General features: G+C 39.7%; 1 protein-coding gene across 3 annotated transcripts in view; it reads left to right on the top strand.

Annotated features, from left to right (window-relative positions):
• The first annotated feature begins 394 nt into the window (after nt 1-394).
• hdac4 (histone deacetylase 4) overlaps nt 395-17,631 on the top strand; it is a 170,276-nt gene continuing 153,039 nt past the window's right edge. The window contains exons 1-2 of one of the 3 annotated variants that reach the window (XM_034304207.2): nt 395-531; nt 16,261-16,541. In XM_034304207.2, coding sequence (XP_034160098.2) covers nt 16,520-16,541 — 22 coding nt within the window. In that variant the 5' untranslated portion in view covers nt 395-531; nt 16,261-16,519. The remainder of the gene's footprint in view (nt 532-16,260; nt 16,542-17,631) is intronic. The other 2 variants (XM_034304205.2, XM_053234270.1) reach the window with 2 other exon arrangements.

Raw genomic sequence — 17,631 nt, 5'->3', positions numbered from 1 at the left:
AGCCCCAAATGACCAAAACATCTCGCCTCAAATGTCCATACTTGCAGCCCCAAATGACCAAAACGTTCAGCCCCAAATGACCAAGCATTTTGAAAAAAGGTTTTCTTGCCATGCTTCTTTAGAATATGATATAAACTTTTTTTTTCATATGTAGATAGTAAACACCTTGAATGTTTCAAAAATGTACCAGTTGTTGGTTCTATTTTTCTTCATTAATTGCAAAAAAAATTGTAGACATGGGGGAAGATTCAAAACTTGTCGCAGTATATCTGCCTCAGAATCAGAAGTGGAGCTATAAACTCTTATTCTAGAGAGCTCTCCCTGCGCCACAGGGCTGGCCTTACTCTCTCAGCCCCGCCCCTGCACAGACCCCGCCCTCTGGAGGAAACGCGGGGAGGCGTCACGTGATCTGTTCCGCCAGAATCCAGTATGGCGGAATCTGTCCGCGGGTGAATCTTTTCGCTCCGACGGAAATTTAAGTACGTCGCTTTGGCGCGTAGCGGAGAAACGGCTGCCCTGGGAGGAGACTAGGTGAGAAGAGATTTCTACTCGAACTCGTTTCTGCTGTGAAAAGCTCGAATTGTGTCGAAAGCGTGGGGAAAATAGTTGACGAATGGCCGGCGCGAGCGGAAACAATCATAACAACAATGTATCAGCGCGGGGCTCGCGGGTTAGCGCTCAGCGCTCAGTGTCCGAGCTGCAGCTGCGAACTTGGAGCTGTCACGGTTCATTCTGTACCACCTTCCCCTCCATACAGCACGCAGTCTGAGCCTAACGCTCTGCACGCTCGCGCTGCAGCTGCACTATACTGGAGTAACATTCAGCAAAACAATAGCGCGCTCATTCAAGTGACTCATGGGAAGTTTCAGTCCAGAACCTTTCCCACTTTCTCAAGATAATAATAATAATAATCATCATCATAATAATAATAGATCTCAAAACGACGGGGAAATATCATAAAACAGAAGGCATACTTTACTATCAATACAGCAGAAACATTTTTAGAGATAGTACTAAATCTAGCATCTAAAACCTGAAAAGGTGTTCAGTCCAGAAAAGTCCAAATTTCTAGTCAAAACTTGATCTTTCAAACTTGATTAAACAAAAAAAAAGTTCAAAAAGTATTTATCTATCTATCTATCTATCTATCTGGCTATCTATCTGTCTATTTACTTGATTGCCAGCATGGTATAATTTTTTTTATACCATGAAAAAAAATACATATTATAATACATAATACATATTTTTTTTTCATATAAAATGGCAGCTATATATAATATATAATATAGATTTTTTCCCCAGGAATAACTTCTTTGCCATATCTGAGCACTTTGTGTTTTTGTGCACTGCTTAGGCAGGACGATATTACTTTATGATTTTGAAATATACATGCTGTTTAGGCCTTTTTTCATGTTCATTGTTTAAAACATATAGAATTATGTAGCACATTAGAATTCATACAAAAAATAATCACAGGTCAGGGCAGTAAAATAGGCATCTTTATTTACGTTAGTTCAAAATTGCGGTTATGAAACAATTTGTTAAAGCAATTTTGTTTTTAAAGAAACGTGAGTGCCAGCATGGTTTCGTGTGTGTGTGTGTGTGTGTGTGTGTGTGTGTGTGTGTGTGTAATATATATATATATGTGTGTGTGTGTGTGTAGGATGTAATGCTGAGAATATTCTTGTTCACTGCTTAGGCAGGATTATGTAGCAGATTATATAATCCTATGGCAGATATGGTTGAGACAATAATGCTATACACTCTGTACACGCTTCTGCTCATTCCTCAGCTCATGTGTTGTCGTGAACCCAGTTTGTGGATTTAGATTTTAGCAACATTTGTGCCTTTTCTGCTTGAGACAGTGCTACTATAGGTAGTTACATGCCATTCGTTTTCTCACGTTTTTCTGCCTGTTAAATCAGAAACGAGGTTTTCATTGGGCTGTAGTGCAGAAAACTAATGTTGGTGGTTATATTAGAGGATTAAAAATGCACAAATATTTAACATATCAGTGTAGACAAAATGATTGTTAATAATGTAGGGAGGTCTCTGGTGAAATTTCTTGCAAATGTGCTGAAATTGAAGTCATGAGTGAGTGTGAATTTAGTCATAAATGCCGTGAGTAGTTTTTTGGTCCAGAAGTGCTGAGGTGTTAACGTCTTGTGTTGCTGTCAGTGGTTTATTTAGTTAGAAAGCAAACATTCAAAGTAATGCAGGTTACTCATTACATATGAGCTCAGTGCGTACGACATGTGACACCTACACTTGTTTTTTGGTAATGCGAGTGTCAGAATGGTTTTGTTTGTGCTCGTAATATACGTGTCTTTTACAGCCTAAGGTCTGGAATATGTTTCTTGTTCAGTTATTGAAACATATACAGGATTATATAGCACATCTGTGATGCAAGGAAATCACAGATAGAAGCAATTTAGCTCATATGCAGAGCTGTTGTGAAACAATGTTTTGGAAGGATTTAGCACAGTTTGTGCCTGGTACATTCAGTGCACTTTGTAGTCTATTAGAACATTTCTTTCATTAGTGTGTTTCTCCTGTTTGTTCCTTGTTTTGCCGAATCTCTCTATTGTCTAAAGCAGTGGGGTCCAGGGACGCACCAGTAGACCAATGAAGCAAAGCCAGGGGGTCTGTGAAATGACAACACACTCTTACCAAACTTATTTTATTTAATGTTCTCATCGTTATTAGCCTGTTTGACTGATTCATCATCTGAATTAAAATGCTTTAATCCAAACCTCAATAGCTCAAAACAAGTAGGTCAGCTTACACCTAATGTGTGCTGTCAGTGGAAATTTCAGGCATAAAAAGCTCTAAGTCTACAGTAAATAGGCAAAATATTATTGCACATATTTACATAATGATCGTAATATTTGAATAGTCGGATTATGTTCGAAGGAGGTCAGTGAAATTTATTTTACAGTTAAAATAAAGTGGTCCTTGGCTGCAAAACATTTGAGAACTCCTGATCTAAATATCTAAAGCCAACAGCTATTACAGGGGATAAAATCTAGCATACGAGTGGTGAGCTAGACTAAGTTATTTTTATGAGTGTTAAGCGGGTGAAGGAATGCAATCCTAGATCAGCACTTCTACTCTAAATTTCTTTATGAAAGCAGGTATAGAACTGCAGGTTTGTAAACCCGGTGTGTAATCGGAGCCGGTCGGAAGCTGGCCCATCCACATTCCACTTCCCAAGGTCCGGCGCACAGTCCTTGTAAATTCCAGGCCTTAGAGGAAGAAGGTCGAGGCAGCTTTCTGAAAACTTGGCATACGGAAAGAGCAGCATGGATCATGAGGAGCGACCCGGCCTTGTGCATGTGACTGCCTATCAGCCTTTAGGCCCTTGCTTTTTATAGGCCTGAATAACAATTTACAACAGTTTCGAGGACCGTGCTAATCAATTCTGCTCCTCAGGGTGCATAACGATTCATGGCGCTTGCCAGATTGTGCTCTCTGTTGTATTTAAGGCAGAGAGAGAGAGAAGAAGCAGAGCTGCAGACGGTTATATGTGCTATACAGTAGGAGAAGCTGGATACTGGTTTACATAATGAAGCCAGAAATGGTGAAGGTGACGGATTGGGAGCAGTGAGGATCTAAAAGTAGGAATTTGCTGCCTCTGCTTGCACTCTGCTTGAGGAAATGATTATTAATGTCCCTCGAGTTTTTATGCCGCTTGGCCAGAGCAGGTTGGTAATGAATTACTGTGTGAAATCAGCCAGATTCAGGAAATGAACCTGTTACATGAAGTTTCATCGTCTCATACACATTTGGATCTGGTGCAGTGCGTGTGTTGAAAATCTTTAGTGTGCCATTGTGCTCTCACAGTTTGGCCCGGCTCACAATTATTGGCAACCAGCAGCAGACAGACACTTGCCTCAAACTGCTCTAGTGAAGTGCTTTGTTTATTTCGTTTGTTTGTGTATGAAAAAAATGAACAGCCAGTAGCTAACGTTCTGTGACCATCATTTTGCTTGCCATGTAGGTGATGTGACGTGGTGCAGTCTAGTCATTAATGCAAGTCTCTTCTGGGATTAGTTGCACTCAATGTAGTCTCGTTATTCTGCTTAAAGTATATTATTCAGTAACTACAATGAAATATTCAGTAACTAGTCAGCCTCAATGCAAAAGGTATGTAGCTACTACAAGGTGAGGAATGTAAGAGGAATGTAAGACCTGCTGATGGGTCCTGAGAGTTTAAGCTGTTAAATAATCCCTTATTCTCTTTTTCCTAGACACCTGAGGTATGCCATGTTGCTTGAACGCAAAGAAGTTCAAGTACATGTTAGGATGTTTTCACATTTGGTGGGGAGGGAATGTTCACTTTTTTTTTTTTTTTTAAAAACAGAAAGGATGCCCTTTATGCAGATTTCAAAAGGAAAAAAGCGGCTCACGCGATGCTTACACTGTAGCCATAACAACGCTCTTACCCGCCCTAGCTAATTAAATAGCCTAGCTTGCTATCTAGATTAAATTTCTTATTATCTGATGTACAGTTGCAATAAAGGTTGGTTTAACTCTGGTGATAAGAAGACCTTCGCGGTAGCTTTGGAAACAAAATCATTAAGCTGCTTATGTGACTCGACTGGATGCAGTCAGAGTTAAAGGGGACGTCACGTCAATGTTGACACACGAATATTGTAATGCAACATTGGAATACATGAAATATTTCTGTCGCAACGTTTTGTAAATCTGCTTATATTCACTCACACAAGAAGAGTCATTTTTCCACTGGCACTCAGTCCTCCATGTAGGTTTTTCCTCTTCCCCCTCAGCTTGTGACCTGATAGGTCAGAAGGTAAAAAAGTGCTTGATGTCATTCAGTGCCTTTCTAAAAAAAGTTGAACTTTTTTTGAACTTTAGAAGCTCTGCTGTGACAAAAAACAGAGAGTGGCCATGCTTTTTTTTTTTTTTTTTTTTTTTTTTGTGAAGTTACAACATTCTGCTTGAAAAATATTTTATTTACTTACGAATTAATTAATTAATTAATTGTCCTTTTTTTGGATCCCAGGCATTTTCACTAATTTACGACAGCTACCTATCGGGCATGGTGAAGGCTAACACGTGCCTCCTCTGAGACACATAAAGCCAAACAACCACATCTTTTTGAAGATCTTTTTTTTTTTTTTTTTTTTTTGCTGCTCATGCTGCCTCACATGGCAGTGTAACACACTCAGGGGAAAGCACTATCCATGCATGAGCTTATAGATGCCTCTGATTGGCTAGTGACACTGTGATTGACAGGGGAGCGAGAGAACGCCCCTCCCACCCAGAGAGCACAGCCAGTTTTGCTCTCTTGGACTCCCATCCACAAGGAATCTCCCAAAGTTAGGTAGAACTCTTTTCTGGGGTTCCACTCAGTTTAATAGAATTTAATATGTGAACTTAACACTCAATCAGTGTTTTGGGAAAAAAAACTATAGATTTTTAAGCTTAAATATGTAAAAGCTTATATGATCCAAAAGAAAAGCCTGCATCCTTTTTTTCTGTTTTAAAAATGATGAAATAGCCAAACTATTTTGTTCCTAAACTTCCTGAATAATAATTATTAAATTATGGAGCAGCACTAGTATCATTCATTTACAAAGTAGAGATGACAGAAATTGTGGTTTAAATTTAATAGAAATTGAATGAAACAACTGAGGTCATTTTTATTAAAATATTGATTAGCAGCATGTTACACAATTAGTTTGTAAAATACATTATATCTTATTTTACGTAACTCATTTGTATATTATATAACTTGCTAAACATTTGCCTCTCAACTCTCAAGATCCTGATGTTCATATTTTAAATTCTAAACAGATTGGCTTGCATAATGGGCGAGATTCTAGACTGCAGAAATGATCGTTAGTAATTGAAGGTTTTGTAGTGATGACTATAAAGCCAGGTAAACTGCAGTGATGACAGTAATGGTTTGACTGACTAGTTTTTAGCTAAGTACAGAATCCTGTCAGGTTTGTGGGTCAACTTTCAGGCAAAGTGAAGAGGATTTTTGTAGACTGTGTAATTATGTTGTCAATCTCTGAGAATGGTTACAAAGTTGGATGGTTTAGAAGAAAGTTGCATTCATAATAATAGCTTGCAATTGTTTTTGACATTTTCTTATATTTAGGGAACCATGCATTATGAAAAAAAAAGATTAATATGGAAAACCGAACAACTGTGCTTTGTTTCTTTTAAATGTCAAGTTTTTAAATGTCATGCTTAAGCAAAGCATAAGTGAAATCTTTGCATTTTAAAATTTGGGGAAAAAAAAAAAAAAAAAAAGAAATGACACACCCACGCAAAGTGTTTCCGAGATTATCAGGGACTAGTTGATGACATAAGTCTGAAAGAGAGACAAAAAAGAGTGATGGTGGTGATTGTGCAGCTCAGACCTGTCAGCCAGATGCAGTGCATGGTGGGTATTCACCTCATTTCCTGTTTGGTGTGTGTCTGAAAATAGCCTGCTCTGGTGGAAACGCAGCCGTGTGGGTTCTGTGTCTGCGGTAAGACACCCAGCAACTCCTTAATGGAGTGCTGCTTCACCGCGTACAGCTTGACTCATTCTTACACACACACACACGCACACACAGTGTTGTTTATTGCTTTCAGGCAAAACGCAAAAGTTTCTTGGCCTGTCGTTTTTCTGTGTCAGCACTGCACTCATGTTGTTTAGTTGAGGTTGGTAGTTGCGGGTTCTTTAACAGAGCTGAAAAAATCCTCCTAGAGTAACAGGATAAATGTCTCTACTCGGTGAGACTAACAGCAACCACAAAACGATGTCTTAAGTGTCGGCCGACCAGCGCACTGACATTCCATGATGAAAGGTTTGGCTGCCACAGCCCGGGAATTCACCACGCAAGTGGAAACATTTCTGAAAGTGGTGCATATAGCAGTGAAAAGCACTGACCTTGTTAGTTCTGGATGTAGAAATCACTGACTGGAGGCCGCAGTAGATTCCACTTCAGCTCCTTCTCCTCGGGTGTTGTGCAACTTTGTACTTTTTATGGAATGTGACACAAAGCGCTCGTAGTTGGGGTGAGGGAACGGTTTGAAAGGTCAGAGGATGATCTGAGTTCATCTAGTCATTTATCCTCATTTTGAGAGGTTACACACCGACATTGATCTCTATAAAAGAACAGTAACACCCATTAAGCCTGATAGATCACTGGGGTGGGAAATAATTCATTTCAATCGGTGTAGATAGATTCAGAGGGATTTAAAAATAAATCAGCTATTTGTCTTGGGTGTCTTTGAGAACAGATGTTGTTAAAAATGATAAATATCTTGATAACGGTGTTGGGAGGAAAAGGGGGCTTTTCTGGCTTTAGTGCTTATCACAGACATTGAGTGAGTTTGGGCCTTGCTGTGCCCTTTCCTCCTTCTAGAGAAGTGCAGCGAACAGCAGAGAAGGCTAGATTAGCATGTCTCGGCCCGTGTCATCTCTTCCTGTGGCTATTGAGGTGATCTCCAATCTGTCCCCCAGCCACGATCAGGTCCAACAGGCATCCTGTACATGTGCATTCAGACAGGCTAGGGTACACTGACCTCAGCTCAGAGAGACAAAGAGAGTGTGTGTGTGTGTGTGTGTGTGTGTGTTGGAGGTGGCAGAGCCTTTCTCTCTTTCCCTCATGTCTCAAACCCCCACGTGACGATCGCCTAAAGTCGACAGATGCTTGACCGACTTTAGGCAATTTAATTTTCACTTCGTGTCCCCCTTTTTGGCACACATTTTCCACTGTGCAGGTTTGTTTTTAGCTGCTTAAATCCCAGATAGAGTTATTTATAGTGAGTTAGCTGAAAGAGAGCAGTGTTATGCAGCTGAATAGCATTTTGAGAATGAATTCAGTAGGTTGAAAAGTTAAGTAATGGATAATGTTCGTGATAATGTTTGTCATATTCTTGCGATTTCAGAGATGCCACTTTGTGCACTTGCTGCATACAGTTTGTTTTATTAAAACAGGGATGAATTGTATTTTTGGAGCATTTGAGGATGTTGAAGTGCAACAGAAAAGTGTTCGGTCTATTGCCTAGATTGCAAGTTGGAATACTGACGATGCAACAGCCACCCATGACCTGGGTGGGAAGAGCATACTCTCTCCCCTGTCGATCACAGTGACACTAGCCAATCATAGGTGTCTGTGAGTTCATGTATGTGGAAGAGGGCGGACAGCGCTTCAGCGTGCTCTTTAGAGTGTGTGGAATTGGCCAGTTACCAAATTGAGAGAAAATGGGGTAAAAATGCTGTTGAATGCAAAATTAGGGATTTCTGAGTATTAATCAGAAGTGCGTCATCCACCTGGGGGTTATTAGTTGAATATAAGCTGAATGATTGCAGAAACAAATGCTGCAACTATCAGAGGGTTCAGTGTGGCAGTTGTTAAATAAAAAACAATGTAAATGAGGTGCAGTGCAAACATTGCTAGGTAAAGCTGAAACCGAAGTGCTACACATTTGAATAATGGCTGGAAAATATTAATAGTGGTTTTGCTTGAAATGCTCATCTTTACTCTTTTGTGTTGGAAATAAGAGCTTTAGACTGAGTCTGTGTTTTGGTATGCAATTACACTGATTTGTTTAACCTGAAAAACTGCTTAGCACCTTATTCAATAACTACTAAAGATGATTCAGTCACTACTAAAAATGATTCAGTAACTACTATAAATAATTCACTGGCTATTATAGATGATTCAGTCACTACTAAAAATGATTCAGTAACTACTATAAATAATTCACTGGCTATTATAGATGATTCAGTAACTACTATAAGTGATTCAGTAGCTACTATAAATAATTCACTGACTATTATAGATGATTCAGTAACTACTAAAAATGATTCAGTAGCTACTATAAATAATTCACTGACTAAAAATGATTCAGTAACTACTATAAATAATTTCCTGGCTATTATAGATGATTCAGTAACTAGTAAAAATGATTCAGTAACTACTATAAATAATTCACTGACTATTATAGATGATTCAGTAACTACTATAAATGATTCAGTAACTACTATAAATAATTCACTGGCTATTATAGATGATTCAGTAACTACTATAAATAATTCACTGACTATTATAGATGATTCAGTAACTACTATAAATGATTCAGTAACTACTATAAATAATTCACTGACTATTATAGATGATTCAGTAACTACTATAAATGATTCAGTAACTACTAAAAATGATTCAGTAACTATAAATAATTCACTGACTATTATATATGATTCAGTCACTACTAAAAATGATTCAGTAACTACTATGAATAATTCACTGGCTATTATAGATGATTCAGTAACTACTATGAATAATTCACTGGCTATTATAGATGATTCAGTAACTACTATAAATGATTCAGTAACTACTATACATGATTCAGTAACTACTATAAATAATTCACTAACTGCTATAAATGATTCACTAACTACAGCGAAGCTGATGGAAGAGATGTGTAGTTACAAGACTGTGGAATGTAAGTCTGGAGCTACTGACAGATCCTTAGAGTTTAAGGGGTTAAAGGGCAAAAATCTGTTTGCCGTGTGTGTTTTTGTTACACATGGGGGGGGGTGTCAGCTGTGTGTATGCAGGAAGAGCCGCATGGCTGAAATAGCTGGAATAGTGGAGTGTCGAGTGGTTGTATGTACAAGAGCTCTTGCACTTACACGTGGAAAGCTCTTTATAGAACACAACACTTTTACACTCCGGGCAGCTTCACAGTTTTTACTGTGTGTGTGTGTGTGTGTGTGTGTGTGTGTGTGTGCGTGTGCGCGTGTGCGTGCGTGCGTGCGTGCGATTTCATCATTGCTTTGATCTAAGTTCATCTAAATTCACACTCAGTAGGTGTGATTGTAACAATATTACTAAGATTGTGTGTGTGTAGTCCTCCATATTCTGCCTTTGAGTTGTCTTCTCACAGGCTTCCAGTCATGGTGTGTATGAAGTCAGAAAGTTTGTTCAGGTCAGAAGTGCACCACTGCCATCTCTATCTCTCTGACACACGCATAAACACACACACACACACACACACACACACACGCACATCCCGGTCTGACTGGGCTTAGAGCAAGATGAAACAGTGAGAAATTCAGTGAAAAACATTGCTATAAGCTGATTATTCAAAAAACTTTAGCTTTGAGGCAGATTTTTAGCAAATCTGCTCCATCAACAAAAACTAATGGCGTGATTTCAATCTAATAATCAGATGAAAATCGCTGAAAATCAGTTTTTCTTGGAGAACTTAAAAAGTAGTGGTTTTCTTGTATCCTTTTACAGCTCTTTTGTTATGACAACAGCTCAAAATAATGGCAGTATTGTTCAGCTTAGCCATCCCTGAATAATTTTATTTATAACTTCCAAACATATTTCCCGAACACATACAGGCATCTTCTCAAGCGAGCGTGTCTAATAGTCGAATGGTGTGATCGGAGCGCTGTTGTGTTGATGGCGAGTGCTAATGCAGTAGGAGTAAGCTGACTCCAGCACATCTAATCCACACCACCTGGCCTCAGTGAACAGCCAGAGACACTCCGAGCCAGAGACACTGTTCCCTCCATCTGCAACTCACCAGAGATGCTTTCCTCCAAACCCACCAGCTTAACTCAGCATTACTGAAGTTATCATTCTCATACTGGTGCTGAAACGCACTTGAACCCTTGATTGGGCTGCATTACACTGAGCATTATGATTTACATTTTTACGCCATTTCAATTTATTATGTCATATTCATGATGTGATTCATGATTCATTTACTATGTCATTTTCAAGGAAAATGTTATGCATTTGTTTTTGCTGGTATGGTTTAGAGCCACTCATTAGAGTTAAGAGTCACTGCAAAATTCCTCCGAATGACCGCCTTTATCCTATGATGACACTTTTCTATCTTAATGGGAGTGGTCTCTTCTAGGATGACCCCGCCCCATGATCCACAAGGCATGAGGTTTCACTGAATGGTTTGATGAGGATGAAAATGATGTAAATCATATGCTATTGCCTTCACAATAACCACATCTCAACCCAGTTGAGCAAATTTTGGGGCGACGTGTTAACATCCACCACCAACCGAGAGAATACAGTTCCGGAGACTTGAAGCTATTCTGGTAGCTTGTGGTGGCCCAGCGACTTGCTAAGACTCTTTATGCTGTTTTCCCTTTAAATTGTCACCTCTTCAGTGATAAACCAAGATATATTGTGGGTTTGGTGTTAAAAATAAGGGTTATACAGAAAAGAACTTAGTCTGTGATCGGTGGGGCCGTTTATCCCTCCAAAGGATCGGGGAAACTTGTTACACTATATGGTCAAAAGTTTGTAGACACCAGACCATCAAACCCATATCTGCTTTTTGAATATCCCATTCCAGATTTACTCCCCCTTTGATGTTATAATAACCTCCACTCCTCTGGGAAGGCTTTCCACTAGATTTTGGAGCGTGGCTGTGGGGATTTGTGCTCATTCAACAGTTTGAGGAAAGCCCACGTATGTGTGTGATGGTCAGGTGTCCACAAACTGCCAAGAAGTTACAAACTTGGCACCTTGGAGCAAGACGGTGATCCAAAAAATGCATCCAAATCCACATAAATTGCTTAAATGACCAGAGGATCAAGCTTTAGATATGGCCATCCCATTCCCCTGACCTAAACCCCATTTAAAAGCTGTGAAGGGAGCCGAGGAGGCGAGTGCACAAAAGAGAACTGAGGACCTTGGACAGTCTGGAGAGACTGTCAAATTCTCAGAATCTAATCAAGCATTATAGGGACAGACTCAGTGCTGTCATGTTGGCAAAAGGAGGTTGCACAAGGTCCAGAACGCAGGGGTGCCAATAATTGTGAGACATGTGGTTTTGTTTAAAAATTCATTTTTATTTTCTTAGGATAAACTTACTTGAATTAAATATTAGATTATTCTCATGTTTTCAGTTGCGATTAAGCGAATTAACCACACAGACATTTTTTCCATAACTATTTTTACCCATTGTTAACAGGGGTGCCAATAATTCTGGAGATGACTGTAATATGAAGTACAAAGGAAGGAACATTTAATTATAAATCATTGGTGATTTAAAAGGCGGTTGTCATCAACTGTAACTGAGCATTAATTGTTTTGGAGAAAGTTCTCCTTATCTTCGTTAAATACTTTGGTTAATAAAAACTGAATAAAATGTTTTTGAATGTAAGAAGTTTACCGCTTTCTTGGCACATTAACAAAAAACATAACAAAACAATAAGTAATTGAGTAACTAAGTATATTGTAACAATACCTTCAGGTTTGGTGATATAATATGTTATTTAATATAATAGTAATGTATTGTATTATCATAATATTAGATTAATATCATCCAATCCAGTTTACAGAATACTGGAAAATCAGACCAGCTTCAAAGAGTCGATTGGTCTCTGGACTTGACCGCCTCTTTTGGTTGTTTATACTAGTGGTATACTGATTTAACTTCTCTGGCCTGTTTTTCTTGCCGTAACCTGAAAATGACTGAAATTAATCATCTGTTTTTGTTTTAATTGGGCGGAAAATGAAACCTATAGCTTTCAAGTCAGCAGGCTACATGCATCCTCTGTCTGTGTGTGTTCTATATAGATGTGTTAGTAGGGAGGGCTGTTTGCTTTCATTAGAGTGGATGATTGCTTCCTCTCAGCACACGCACACACACACACACACACACACACACACACGCATGGACACACGCACACACAGGCTTTACTGTTGAATGAGTCCTTAATAAGTGTTTGTTGAAGTATGGTAAAGCATACACCCCATGCGCTGAGGCAGTGTGAGGACCTGGAGCATGTAATTATTCCACTGGCAAATTCATACTTTCAAGGACCTACTGCGTACTGTAATATAATTAAATCCTACCTCTTATGTTTAGGTTTATGATGTGTTGGTGGAGAAGAAAAAGAAATAGTAAGCTACAGAATGTAGGTTTTCTGATATGATTTCCCCCTGTTGAGTTCAAAGTGATATAGACTGGAACGCTTGTTTCTTGGCAGCATTTTTCCATATAAATCCCGTCCAAAGTCAGAGTTTCTGCAGCTGGGAGCTCTTATTTTTTTAAGCATTTCATTAGTAAGACAGGATTTGTATATTATACGTGTTATAAGGGCTTGTATGAGATATTGGGCATCTTATCTGGCATTGCAGAGGTGCTTTGAATGTAAATTCTCAAAATGACGCAGTGTTAGAACACACACTGAACTTTGTCATTTGGTACTTGAATAGAGTTTTAAAATATATTTTTAGGGGTCTGAACGACTGTTTTCTATTATAAAATGGATAATTTTAGTTCAAAAATTCTGGTTGGCTGAGCTGTGTTCACTGTAAAATACTCAGTACACTGGCATCACAGTGAAGAATGGAAATCTGTAGTAATGCTCCAGGTTTAAACAAATAAAACTTTTACACTTAAGTTATTTTTCTGTCCATAAAATACCCTAATAGTTGCCCTTTATATGTAAATACTTTATATAGATTGTGTGAGTTACAGTGATCCACAGTGTGTTGTGCCTAAAAACACACTTACCTGTGCAGACTCACATCGTCTCACTCTCCCCGTCTCTTATTGCTTTATTATTATGCTAAATTCATATGATATAATTAAGACTTCTGGCCTTATTACAAATCATATTTCATTGTTATTGTTATTATTATTATTATTATTTTCATGTGTGGAAACCATTAAGATGTAGAAACAAATTAAAACATTCATATCGTTCTGATCAATCTGATTTAAAGAGAATTTTCACCTGTCCAAGTGTAACAGTCTACTGCTACTTCTAGCTCCAGAGTCAGCTCTTCTCTCATCTCATTAAACTAGAATGAACCTTTCTGTTGCCCTGCTTTGGTTAAAGCACCTATATTATTAATATTAGATGCAAAACTGGGTTGGGGGTTGGGGCAGATACAACCTTATAATACTCACTGTATTACTAACTGTAGATGCGTTGGGATAATGTAACTGCTTTTAGAAGCAGATGATTACTTTTAAGATAATGTCTCAATTTCAGAAGCCAGTAGATCAGTGATGTGCTTATGTGTGCTTAGATACAGCTACATGCAATTGCCAAAGTGTGTTACAGACAGTTCTTGACTCTCCTTCACTGCCTGAATTCCTGTTTGTTGAGTTTGGCTGTTTAGTCCCGTGTTGCTGTTAAGCCTTCATTCATGTTGGAGCTCTGCTAGAGGAACTCCCCTTTCCCGTTGCTTTATCAGAAGGAAAGCTGAGTGCGTAAGTGTGGGGAATATCCCTGTGGCTCAGAGCACACTCCTCCCTTCTCTTAGCAGCACATATTTGAGTTATGTAACACAGCTAAGCCTTGTCTGCCTGCCTGTCTGTCTGCGTGCACTGTACTGGAGATGCCCGTTTTCATTACACGTGGTTATGCTGCGAGACTGGCTCCAGCGTGCCGGGTCAGGGATGACCACGCCGCTAGATTTCATTCTGATCCAGTACAAACATACCTCAATCCACTCATTTAATCCATTGCTCCTGTCTTCCTGTGGCCCGTCTGTCTGAGTGTGTACATGAGAGATCTGTCTGTGTCTCTGTCTGTCTCAGAGAGCAAATGAGGGAGCTGTCTGTTTGTCTGTCTGAGAACTGTCTGAGAACTGTCTGTGTGAATGTTCAGATGAGATTTTTGCAAATGAGAGATCTGTTTGTCTGTGTGCAAATGAGAGATCTGTCTGTCTGTCTCACTGTGCAAATGAGAGATCTGTCTGTCTGTCTCACTGTGCAAATGAGAGATCTGTCTGTCTGTCTGTGTGCAAATGAGAGATCTGTCTGTCTGTCTCACTGTGCAAATGAGAGATCTGTCTGTCTGTCTGTGTGCAAGTGAGAGATCTGTCTGTCTGTCTGTGTGCAAATGAGAGATCTATCTGTCTGTCTCATTGAGCAAGTGAGAGATCTGTCTGTCTGTCTCATTGTGCAAGTGAGAGATCTGTCTGTCTGTCTTTGTGCAAATGAGAGATCTGTCTGTCTCATTGAGCAAGTGAGAGATCCATCTGTCTGTCTCATTGTGCAAATGAGAGATCTGTCTGTCTGTCTGTGTGCAAGTGAGAGATCTGTCTGTCTGTCTGTCTGTCTCACTGTGCAAATGAGAGATCTGTCTGTCTGTGTGCAAGTGAGAGATCTGTCTGTCTGTCTGTCTGTGTGAAGGTGAGAGATCTGTGTCAGAAAGCAAATGAGAGATCCTCTGTGTCTCAGTAGGAAAATAAGTGATCTGTCCATCTGCCTGTCTCACTCTTCAAATGACAGCTTTTTCTGTCTGTCTGTCTGTCTGTGTCAGTTTTCAGATGACAGCTCTGTTTCTGTATCGATCTTCAAATGACAGATCTGTCTGCTTACTGATCTGACCAAACCAGAGAGAGACCACTGAATCTGTCTGTCTGTTTTGGTCTTTAAACAACATCTCTGTCTGTCTGTCCTAATTGTCAAGTGAAAGGTCTGTCTATCTGCCTGTCTGTCTCTCACTTCAAGCAACATATTTGTCTGTTCGGGTCATTTGTTCATTTGAAGACCAAGACAGATGATCCGTCTGTTTGTCTTGGTCTTCAGAAGACCGATCTGTCTGTGTCTCTGTCCCTTTATGTACCATCTCTTAAGATCTGGCTGCTTGCTGTTTAGGTCTTCTAACTGCAGATCTGTCTTTCTTTCTGTCTGTTTGGGTCTTTAAATGTCAAATCTATCTGCCTGTCTGTCTTCAAACTGTAGGTTTGTCTATCTTTAGAAATGACAGCTGTCTGTCTTTTAAATAATGCATACGTGCGTATTAACGGTCTTTAATGCATACATGCTTTCATACTTTCATGCATATTTGCACATCCATCCATTCATAGTGTTGTTTGCGCATCCGAAACAAAAGCTAGAAATTCCAAGATGTGAAATCTAATCTGATGTCTCTCCAGAATGATTGCAGTCAGTAGGAATCACATGTATGCATGCATGACTCCTCAGTTATGATTGACATGTGTCTGTCGTAGTGAGCTGTACTTGCTCCTTTACTAAAGGTGGGAGTCTGTGATAGGAAGCACGTCAACAGTGTCATATTTATGAGGGTGGCTGACTCCTGCTCAGTGTTTGCTGTCGAAATGTGTCATACCCTCCTTCTGTTGCTGGTGCGGGTCATGGGTTTGCGCTTGTGTTGGCGGGAGGAGGTGGCGGCATTTACAACAATGCACACATTATGTAGGACGGTATGAAACATTACAGTTCTTGACTTTTCCTGCATGTTTTTGTGCTCATTCTATGTTCCAGGGAGTGAAGAGAAGCAAGACTATTGGTGGGACCGGATTTAGCCCATCAGGGGGCGTTATGTGCACCTGAGAGCTCTGTCTCTCCATACCAGTCTCTCTTGTCCAGTGGGATCAGCAACCAGTGGATGGTGTTCCCCTCAAAGGCATCTGGGGAGCAGTGAGGTCCTCTCCACACCCTCATCTGCCAGGACACACTTCCTTTCTGACCCCTTTGTCTTCCTTTCCTGTTTCACACACACACACACAGAACAGCAGCAGAAATGAGTTCCCACAGTCACCCAGGTAAGAGCTGCCTGCTTCTCTGGACCTGATTCTGATTGGTTTTGTCCTGTTTAGGCAGAAATGTGTGTGTGAAATATGAGGTGAATATGAAATGTTGGATCATGTTTCAAGCTCCCTTGACATTACACTGACGAAGTGTCTCAGGTCTGTTTTTCGTACATCTGATTTTTCAGAGATCACATTGAAGTGAAATCTTTTCATTTGGTCTGGCCAGTTCGCACCCTATCAGCTACCAGCCAGGGAGGATGAAGGCTAACATGTGCTTCCTCCAAGATAATCACATTTTTTTACACACTGTTACTGTGACATACAGGACGTTGTAACATGGAGGAAAGTGCTATCTACCCTCTTCCACATACATGAGCTCACAGATGCACATGATTGGCTAGTGTTGCTGTGATTGACAGGTGAGAAAGGGTAAACCCCTCCTGCCCAGATAGCACAGCCAGTTTTGTTCTCATGGATGCCCCACGCATAGCTGTCTCTTTGTCAGGATTCAAATTTACAATTTCACAGTGATAGGGCAAGCATTTTTCTGTTGTGCCACCCCAGTGTGCACACTTGTGTTACAACGCAGTGTTTCTATTTGTATCTGTGTAATGCTACAAATATTAACGTCTGTATCAGTGGGTATGGCCTAAACCGAAAGAATTCTTATTTGATTGTTTTTTTTTTCCCCATTCTTTTTTTTTTTTTTTTTGAAATTAGGCTTGAAACTCTATCACTATGCTCCTGGAAACACTAGGGAGAAACCCCGAGGTAGCAGCATTGTCAGCATGTCATACATAAACGCTTTACGCAATGTGGTCTTTGTCTCACAAGCTTCAAATGTGACCGCTTGGAAGTCAAATGAAAGCGACCTACTTGAAAGTAAAAACCTCCTGCTTGTGCCATTTTTTTGTTGCGTCCTGCAGGACCTCAATCTCAACAAGATTTAAAAAAAACCCCAAAAAAACAGATAAACAAACTACAAATTGTATCGCTCCTATTAGTATCTGTGTTTGTATCCTTTCAGAGCACGTTATCTATTCAATCTGAATAATATATTTGTATTCAGTTACATGCTTCTCTCCCACACCCACACCCACAC

Source organism: Pangasianodon hypophthalmus, chromosome 5 (genome assembly GCF_027358585.1).
Source record: "Pangasianodon hypophthalmus isolate fPanHyp1 chromosome 5, fPanHyp1.pri, whole genome shotgun sequence".
Taxonomy (NCBI): domain Eukaryota; kingdom Metazoa; phylum Chordata; class Actinopteri; order Siluriformes; family Pangasiidae; genus Pangasianodon; species Pangasianodon hypophthalmus.
This window is presented reverse-complemented; position numbering and strand designations above follow the sequence as displayed.